At 41.5% G+C, this 9706-nt stretch overlaps 1 protein-coding gene across 3 annotated transcripts; it reads right to left on the minus strand.

Moving 5' to 3' along the window:
* Positions 1-3782: 3782 nt before the first annotated feature.
* On the minus strand, positions 3783-6787 carry LOC124015738 (dynein axonemal light chain 4-like). 3 transcript variants are annotated; one of them, XM_046331184.1, is made up of 4 exons: positions 6643-6787; positions 5939-6022; positions 5735-5818; positions 3783-5272 (listed from the first exon to the last, which is right to left on the minus strand). In XM_046331184.1, the coding sequence occupies exons 2-4, from the start codon at positions 6008-6010 to the stop codon at positions 5108-5110; spliced, it is 321 nt and encodes a 106-aa protein (XP_046187140.1). In that variant the 5' UTR covers positions 6011-6022; positions 6643-6787; the 3' UTR covers positions 3783-5107. The 3 variants fall into 3 exon arrangements, with proteins under 3 accessions (XP_046187140.1, XP_046187137.1, XP_046187139.1); XM_046331181.1 differs by having other exon boundaries at positions 5939-6034; positions 6643-6764; XM_046331183.1 differs by having other exon boundaries at positions 5939-6038; positions 6643-6756.
* Positions 6788-9706: the final 2919 nt, after the last annotated feature.

The following is a 9706-nucleotide window of genomic DNA, read 5'->3' on the forward strand; positions in this document are numbered from 1 at the left end:
GAATACCAAAACATAGTGCTGGTAACATGTGTTAATGTGTCATGATAAGACTGATCCAGAGATTCCACACACATAGCCACACACAGTTAAATAATCCCTGTGTAATCCTGCATCCCGGCATTCCAAAAGGACTGTTATCCTTATCTTTAACCCACCCTCATAATGCCTTTTTTCTTTAACTCCCTAACTCTTTTTCTCCATCAATCCATCCCCTCTACCTGTTCCAAGGCAACAGCTTGTGGGATAGTGCTAATCCTCCCTGTCTCCCACTGGGACAATCTGTCACTGGCTATAGAGGAAGGGAGAGTGTGTGTAAATCAGTGTGTCAGACTGTGTGTGTTGGTGAGAGAGGATGGAGGAAGTAGAGGGAAAATAGGAGGGGGAGGCGCCCACAATAAAAATACTAGTTTTTTATAGAATACTACAGTACTTACTATAGAATTATATATACTGAACAAAAATATGAATGCAACATGCAACAAATTCAAATATTTTACTGAGTTACAGTTCATATAAGAAAATCAGTCAATTGAAATAAATTCATTAGGCCGTCAAATGACTGGGCAGGAGTGCACCCACTGGGGATTCAGGCCCAACCAATCAGAGTGAGGTTTTCCTCACAAAAGGGCTTTATTACAGACAGAAATACTCCTCAGGTCCTGGATAGGTGTGGTTACACGTGATAGGCCGGTTGGACGTACTGCCAAATTCTCTAAAACGGCGACAGCTCTGGTGGACATTCCTGCAGTCAAAACTTGAGACATCTGTGGCAATGTGTTGTGTGACAAAACTGCACATTTTAGAGTGGCCTTTTATTGTCCCCCGCACAAGGTGCAGCTGTGTAAATGAGCATGCTGTTTAATCAGCTTCTTGAAATGCCACATGTCAGATGGATGGATTATCTTGGCAAAGGAGACATTTTCACTAATAGGGATATAAACAAATTTGTGCTCCAAATTTGAGAGAAATTTGTGCATATGGAAAATGTCTGGGATTTTTTATTTCAGCTAGTGAAACATGGGACCAACACTTTACATTTTGAGTTAACATATTTTTGTTCGGTGTAGTAAACTATAATATACTTTAAAATAATATATTAAAAACAATATTATCCCTCGATGTGTAGTACTTACTATAGAATTTTGTAGTGAACTAGAGAATAATATAGTAAACACAACAGTATTATCTCAAGAAAAAAAACACTGTAGTAAATACTACAGTAATGTTTGCAAAAACACTACAGTGAATACTGTAATATTTATACCATAGTATACTATAGTATTTTTTTCATGTGGGGGGATAGAGATGGAGAGAGGCAAGGGAGCAAATTAGAGAAAGCAGAGGCAGAATGAAGACCTGAACGGGAAAGAGAGAAAGAAAAACAATATTATTTTGGTCCAGCTGAATAGACAGACATAGGGAGAAATGAGACTAAGACAGAGAGAGCAACAAATAAAAAGGAAGACATGAGGGAAACAGATGACTCAGGGAGAGAGAGCGAGAGAGACTAGAGGGTTCTGGGAATCTAGGTTGAGGGTTCTGGGAATCTAGGAAAAGAGAACTAAGATTTAAAACCACTCTTACTGCTTGCACCCAATAACAGTGTGAGACGGAATATGGAGCAGTATGTCATTTGTTCTCTAGTCTAGGTGATAGGATGCACGTAGGTTTACTCACATCCATAGAAACTCAAATTTCAGGGTCAGTGCTGTGCTCACACACAACCTGCACTGTATATTGACATTTTAGTCATTTAGCAGATGCTCTTATCCAGGACTTACAGTGCCTTGCGAAAGTATTCGGCCCCCTTGAACTTTGCGACCTTTTGCCACATTTCAGGCTTCAAACATAAAGATATAAAACTGTATTTTTTGTGAAGAATCAACAACAAGTGGGACACAATCATGAAGTGGAACGACATTTATTGGATATTTCAAACTTTTTTAACAAATCAAAAACTGAAAAATTGGGTGTGCAAAATTATTCAGCCCCTTTACTTTCAGTGCAGCAAACTCTCTCCAGAAGTTCAGTGAGGATCTCTGAATGATCCAATGTTGACCTAAATGACTAATGATGATAAATACAATCCACCTGTGTGTAATCAAGTCTCCGTATAAATGCACCTGCAATGTGATAGTCTCAGAGGTCCGTTAAAAGCGCAGAGAGCATCATGAAGAACAAGGAACACACCAGGCAGGTCCGAGATACTGTTGTGAAGAAGTTTAAAGCCGGATTTGGATACAAAAAGATTTCCCAAGCTTTAAACATCCCAAGGAGCACTGTGCAAGCGATAATATTGAAATGGAAGGAGTATCAGACCACTGAAAATCTACCAAGACCTGGCCGTCCCTCTAAACTTTCAGCTCAGAAGACTGATCAGAGATGCAGCCAAGAGGCCCATGATCACTCTGGATGAACTGCAGAGATCTACAGCTGAGGTGGGAGACTCTGTCCATAGGACAACAATCAGTTGTTTATTGCACAAATCTGGCCTTTATGGAAGAGTGGCAAGAAGAAAGCCATTTCTTAAAGATATCCATAAAAAGTGTCATTTAAAGTTTGCCACAAGCCACCTGGGAGACACACCAAACATGTGGAAGAAGGTGCTCTGGTCAGATGAAACCAAAATTGAACTTTTTGGCAACAATGCAAAATGTTATGTTTGGCGTAAAAGCAACACAGCTCATCACCCTGAACACACCATCCCCACTGTCAAACATGGTGGTGGCAGCATCATGGTTTGGGCCTGCTTTTCTTCAGAAGGGACGGGAAAGATGGTTAAAATTGATGGGAAGATGGATGGAGCCAAATACAGGACCATTCTGGAAGAAAACCTGATGGAGTCTGCAAAAGACCTGAGACTGGGACGGAGATTTGTCTTCCAACAAGACATGTTTCTATCCAAAACATAAAGCAAAATCTACAATGGAATGGTTCAAAAATAAACATATCCAGGTGTTAGAATGGCCAAGTCAAAGTCCAGACCTGTTCACAAATGCTGTTCACAAATGCTCTCCATCCAACCTCACTGAGCTCGAGCTGTTTTGCAAGGAGGAATGGGAAAAAATGTCAGTCTCTCGATGTGCAAAACTGATAGAGACATACCCCAAGCGACTTACAGCTGTAATCGCAGCAAAAGGTGGCGCTACAAAGTATTAACTTAAGGGGGCTGAATAATTTTGCACGCCCAATTATTCCGTTTTTGATTTGTTAAAAAAGTTTGAAATATCCAATAAATGTCGTTCCACTTCATGATTGTGTCCCACTTGTTGTTGATTCTTCAGAAAAAAATACAGTTTTATATCTTTATGTTTGAAGCCTGAAATGTGGCAAAAGGTCGCAAAGTTCAAGGGGGCCGAATACTTTCGCAAGGCACTGTACATGAGCAATTAGGGTTAAGTGCCTTGCTATGTAGAACTATTTACTTCAGAACTTGGCCTATAGATAAGAAGGACCAACAAGGGCCTAGCAGTAAATTGCCTTCTCTAATATGAAACTATTACATCAAAGGGCAGATTGCTCTGTTGGTTGTCGCGTTTTAAAGGTTAGTGTTAGCATGGTGGCTAATTAAAAGGGAACTCTGTAGGGTTTTGGTCTTTCCAACACCTCCATAGCCAAATGTTTTGCAACGGAAAAACCAAAATAACTGTTTCTTACTGGACAAATTCAGGTAGGTCCCTCCCCATTTCATCCCGTTTGCTTCATAGTGAATAGACACTAGGGACATACTGTATATATAAATCCCGGTCCACATACTTTCAACAAACAACATCCACAATTGGAAGATTTGAAAAAACTAAAACATTTTTATCACTTTCAGAAATAATTTCATGTGCAATGAATTTATGAATGTATGCAAACACACCGTGTTGAAGTGAAAACAACAATACAATGCATCGGTGTTATGGTAGCTGGTTGCATCCACGGTTGACAACATAAAGGATTCTATGTGGCATTGAGACTGTATGCCTAGTTGATATGCATTGAAATGCACTGCAATGGGAGTCAGAATAGCTCATGTAATATCATCAGTTGTGATACAAATTCAGAACAACGACACCTATCCATGACTATCTTATAACATTGGCGTGACAGAAAATAACTATTATTTCAACAATAAGCCCATGATGATCATTTACAAAATCAGATTCTATCTTCACATTCAAATTCAAGTATTTAATGTACATTGAGAGGATATAAAAGTCCCTGTGATATCTTATCAGTTATAGGAGTAGAGACACAGACAGGGGTGACTTATGGAACTCATGTCTGAAAGGTGAAGACTAAAGGTATACTCCTATAAAAGGAGATAAAAAATCAGAGAGAGAGGATTGGAGAAACAGAGACAGTGTGAATTGAGAGCAATGAGAGAGACTGTGTGTAAGGATCTTTTTCAGCAGATGGCATGGCAGCCCACCGCGACGACAGCGTGCCAACTTACAAGCGGAATGGAGGAAAGACAGAGCTGGATGCATTTTTTTCAAAGGTGAGCATGAGATGTTGATGAGAACACACACACACCGCCTCGAGTTAAAGAAGTAGAGCAGAAAGTAATAGGGAAAGAGAGTGCAAGTGTTTCAGCCCCACTGAATTCCATCAGTAGGATAGTAGGAGACAGCAGACTCATTCATGCAGTGAACTCACTGCTCTGTAGAAATGATCAGATTTGTATACAGATAAAACTTGGTCATTTTCATACTGTTTGGGCACACACAAGGCAAGAGTGTGACATGCTGATATTGAATACAATATATCAATTATGACTCAGCCTAATCAATCAATGATGTATGGGACATCACAGGCAGGCAGGTGCACACACACACACACACACACACACACACACACACACACACACACACACACACACACACACACACACACACACACACACACACACACACACACACACACACACACACACACACACACACACACACACACACACACACACACACACACACAATCAGTAAATAACAAAGAAACATTTTGCAAAGCTTAGAGATTGGTGAATCATCCAGGATGTGTATATAAATATATCAACACACTCGTTAGGTAGAGACAGACTGGGTGGGAGGGGTGTGTGTGCCTGTGTGTTTGTGTGTGTGTGCTAAGCACACTTCCACACACACACGGCCAGGCTGCCTCCAAAGAACATGTAGAGCAGGTTCTTGACCTCGTGTGTCACCTCGAAGCCAAAGCCCTCACCAATCACCACGTGCCACGAGCTGCCAAACTTTTTATCCATCGACTCTTTGATCATCTTCGCCGCATTCTGAAATGGAAAGAGAGAGAGGTTAGAGAAGATACAGAAACCAAACCAAATCCCTGGCTCCTATCCATAAGCCCTTGTCAACACCGCCTTGTGGATTTGAGAGTAAAGGATAGAAGTCAGCAATATGGCTGAAACTGAATACTTATCCATTGATAGGGATGAAGGATCCATTTGGAATTGGGCCTATGAGAGAGGAGAGGAAGTGATGGAGGGGGTAAAATACAGAGGGCAGGAGGAGAGAGGGAAAGAAGGAGAGAGAGAGAACCAGTGTTCTAGTCCAGATGGACACACAGGTTTGCTGGAATGAGTGGTGAGGCAGGCTGACACAATGCCAGAATGGCTGAGATGGTGGATTTACATACAGGCCTGGTTTTAAAAAGTGACTGGTTGGATTAAAGCAATAGTGAGTGTGCTGTACTAATCAAGCTGCACTTCACACAGTGTATAGACAGACGGACAGACCTCATTATTGGTGGCAAACTTCTCACAGGCTGTGACACACAGTTCCATCGTTTCCACTCTCATCTCCTCTGGCATGTCTGTGTGCTGTGAAGAAATCAGAACAATACATTACAACACTCACCGTTTACTCCACGAAACCGACGGTCACACAGCCTCTACTTGTGAACCACATATGTGTCACAGCAGCGAAACGATCTGTCTCACCCTGATGAGTGGGAAGCTGTGGAGCCTCTTGTAATCGGCCTCCTCCTTCTTGCTCTCTGTTGTCTCTGCCATTCCCTTCTCCTTCTGGAGAGAAAACTGACTCACATTTGAATGGAAGTATAGCCTTAGTATTTATTTGGCAGGTTAAAATGTTAGCTACATGTTGCCACAATGTTTGTCAAGTACTACAGTAGGCATGAGCAAAGGAGGCTGAACTAAAGAGACCCTCCTAGTCCTGCTCACTTCGTATTAGTTTACTTCTACCCATGACAACACAAGCAATGAATGTAGTGACTGCAGGGTTGGTCACTATGGCTAGGAATGTGACATGCATGAATGACATTGTCATGCATATTTAGGCAATTATCAAAAATGGGTGAAAGGTTACCCACAGAGTTGACTAGCTAACGTTAGCTAGCTGGTAACGTTAGTCTGTATACGTGTAACGTTAGGTATTACTTTGACAGGTAGCTACCTAACTAGGCATCTGCCTACAGTAACATTAGCTAGTTACTGTACTGTAGCTAGTTGTCTTGTGGCTTGTGTATGTTGTTGCCTTGCCTCCTCACTAACGTTCTCTTAGTTGCAACCAACGCTGCAAGTTAATGAAAAGAGTTGCAAACTTTGCACGCCGTTATGAGACTTTCTTCTTTGAATTATACTTGATTATAGATAGCAAGTTGGCTAAATAGCTGGCTACTTACCTCTGGCTAGTTTACCACGACAAGCTAGGTCCATTTATTGTTGATATGGAAACATGTCGGCCATAGCAACCGCTTCTTTCGTGCCAGACTCTCCTTCTTCTTCTTGTGCGTTTCTAGCAGACGAGACCCTGTCTTGCCTATTGCTACCTTTCTCAGGTCGGAGTGCGAATTACACATTTAAATATTTAATAGCCTCACACCCGTAGCAGGCCGATGGAATAGAGAAACGACAGCTTCCTTGATATTTTTGCTCTGCCTCTCATTTAAACCCAACTCACACACACACACACACACACACACACACACACACACACACACACACACACACACACACACACACACACACACACACACACACACACACACACACACACACACACACACACACACACACACACACACACACACACACACACACACACACACACACATAATAATATATATATATAAACGTGATCCTAACCTCAGCATACTGCCTGCAGGACATGCTTCACAGTCTCTACCTCCCCACAACTCGCATTTCCCATCTGTGTGTTGACCCACTAACAGTGGCCTAACCTCAGCCTTGTCAACAGAACCCCATCCCTCCTTTCTATCCCCCTTTCATTCCCCATGTACACCTACTGACCCTACTCACAGAATTCTGGATAGAGAAAAAATGCCTTCCCCGCTGCTCTCTATCCCACTCATGTTGCCACTCCTGGGTCAACCCCTCTGCTATGATGATCCTACATTCCACACCCCCCAAACAGAACCACCACATCTACCTCCTCCTTCTTCAAAGCTACCTCTGCTACATTATTTGCAGCAAGGCTCAGTGCAACATGGCAGTGTTGCCATTGTTTATTAAAGTTTTTCTTTGTAATGTAACAAAAAAAAGAAGACATATTCAACCCCCATATCACACACTCACAAACTGTAAATATATGTGTGTATGTTATACTATCAATTAGTGAGAGAGAGCCTCAAATATCACATTCAATTGTACATATCCACTGTATACATGAATCACAGCAATGTTGGTTCCTGTTTCAATCACATCTTTGGCCATGTTTTCGTGGGTCAAACAAAACACCCTAATGATTGGTTGACCCACAATGCAGGTGATGGCTGCAGGATGAAGTTGGTGAAGATCAACTGAAGAACTTTGCAGTCAATTGCAGTCATGACCTTTGATCACGTGCTTTTTGTAAATTTCATGCAGCTGTGGAGTAGGCTCAAGTCTGACATTTTCGTGGCACATAATGCAACACTCTTTGTAAGGCTTGGCAAAAGGGATCTGCATGAACACACTCACTCTTCTCACGACACTTCAAGACAGCTATGACTAAAAGTGATTTTCGTAGCATGTTAGGAGAACATTTTTGCTAACCCTAACCTTAACCTAATTATCCTACTCTGTTAAATAAATAATCCTAACCTGCTGCATAAATTCTCCTAACCTGCTATGAAAAAGTCACTTCCGGTCGTAGCTGTATTGAAAGGGCGTGGAAAAAGTGGTTGTGTTTGAGCAGACCACGCTTGTCAAGTCAGTGACCATCGTTGCATTATGGGGTTATAATAGTTTTTCAGACTTGCAACTACATGTCGATTGCATGAACTTGACAAAAATCACTTCATCAACAGCAACTTCATCCTGCAGCCTTCACCTGCATTGTGGGAGGCTCTATTGTCAACCAATCATTAGGGTGTTTTTGTTTGACCCACACGAACGTGACTAAAGACCAACTTTGCCACAATTCATGTATGCAGTGGATTATGTACAAATGAATGTGATATTTGGGTTTCTGTCACCAATTGATTGTACAGTACAATGTGCACATACACTCCAAGTTGCAATAAAAAATAAAAGATTAAGATGAGCAAAATAACACAGACACTGGACAGAGGAACTGCCTAGAAGGCCAGCATCCCGGAGTCGCCTCCTCACCGTTGACGTTGAGACTGGTGTTTTCCAGGTACTATTTAATGAAGCTGCCAGTTGAGGACTTGTGAGGTGTCTGTTTCTCAAACTAGACACTCTAATGTACTTGTCCTCTTGCTCAGTTGTTCACCGGGGCCTCCCACTCCTCTTTCTAATCTGGTTAGAGACAGTTTGCTCTGTCCTGTGAAGGGAGTGGTACACAGCTTTGTACGAGATCTTCAGTTTCTTGGCAATTTCTTTCATGGAATAGCCTTCATTTCTCAGAACAAGAATAGAATGAGTTTGAGAAGAAAGTAATTTGTTTCTGGCCATTTTGAGCCCTGTAATTGAATCCACAAATGCTAATGCTCCAGATACTAGTCTATAGAAGGCCAGTTTTATTTCTTCTTTAATCAGAACAACAGTTTTCAGCTGTGCTAAAATAATTGCAAAAGGGTTTTCTAATGATAAACTTGGATTAGCTAACACAACGTGCCCTTGGAAAACAGGAGTGATGGTTGCTGATAACAGGCAACCGTAGATATTTCTGTCTTTTCCAGCTACAATAGTCATTTACAACATTAACCATGTCTACACTTTATTTCTGATCAATTTGACATTATTTTAATGGACAAAAAAATCGCTTTTCTTTCAAAAACAAGGACATTTCTAAGTGACCCCAAACTTATAAACGGTAGTGTATATATTTTCAGTTTGTGATATGGGGGTTGGAGAAATGGTCATTATAAACAATGGCATATTAACTTGTTGCACTGAGCTTTGCTGTTGGATAACCACATCAGTATCCGACTATCAGATGTCGCAGATGAACCTCCCCCGACTTCCCTCCTCGACTTTCGTCTACAGTCGGTTGCTTTCACCTTACCAATCAAACTGGCCCAGTGTTTCTCTTTCATTCCATAGAGGAATGGACACGTGAGGGTATGTCTTCCGGAAATCAAAAGTGATCGAATCCATGAAATCCATAACTAAATGTATTCGCTGTAGTCTCTAGCCAACATTGAAAACACTAGTTAATGTCCAAAACATTTTATTGGTCTTGTACAGTCCTACTGTAGCAGGGTGGATGTGCCTCTCTTCTATGGCAGCCAAACGTCTGAGGGGGCACGAGTATGTGAGTATGGCTGAGGGATGGTCCAG

The sequence above is a fragment of the Oncorhynchus gorbuscha genome, linkage group LG26, assembly GCF_021184085.1.
Source record: "Oncorhynchus gorbuscha isolate QuinsamMale2020 ecotype Even-year linkage group LG26, OgorEven_v1.0, whole genome shotgun sequence".
Classification (NCBI taxonomy): Eukaryota; Metazoa; Chordata; class Actinopteri; order Salmoniformes; family Salmonidae; genus Oncorhynchus; species Oncorhynchus gorbuscha.

Bases quoted from the DNA above. Each gene is read 5' to 3' on its own strand.
- LOC124015738 (XM_046331184.1), bottom strand. From the start codon at position 6,010: ATGGCAGAGACAACAGAGAGCAAGAAGGAGGAGGCCGATTACAAGAGG. The intron at 5,819-5,938 runs GTGAGACAGATC...ATTTCTTCACAG, and splicing joins ACAGCTTCCCACTCATCAGG to CACACAGACATGCCAGAGGA. The intron at 5,273-5,734 runs GTCTGTCCGTCT...TTTCCATTTCAG, and splicing joins AGTTTGCCACCAATAATGAG to AATGCGGCGAAGATGATCAA.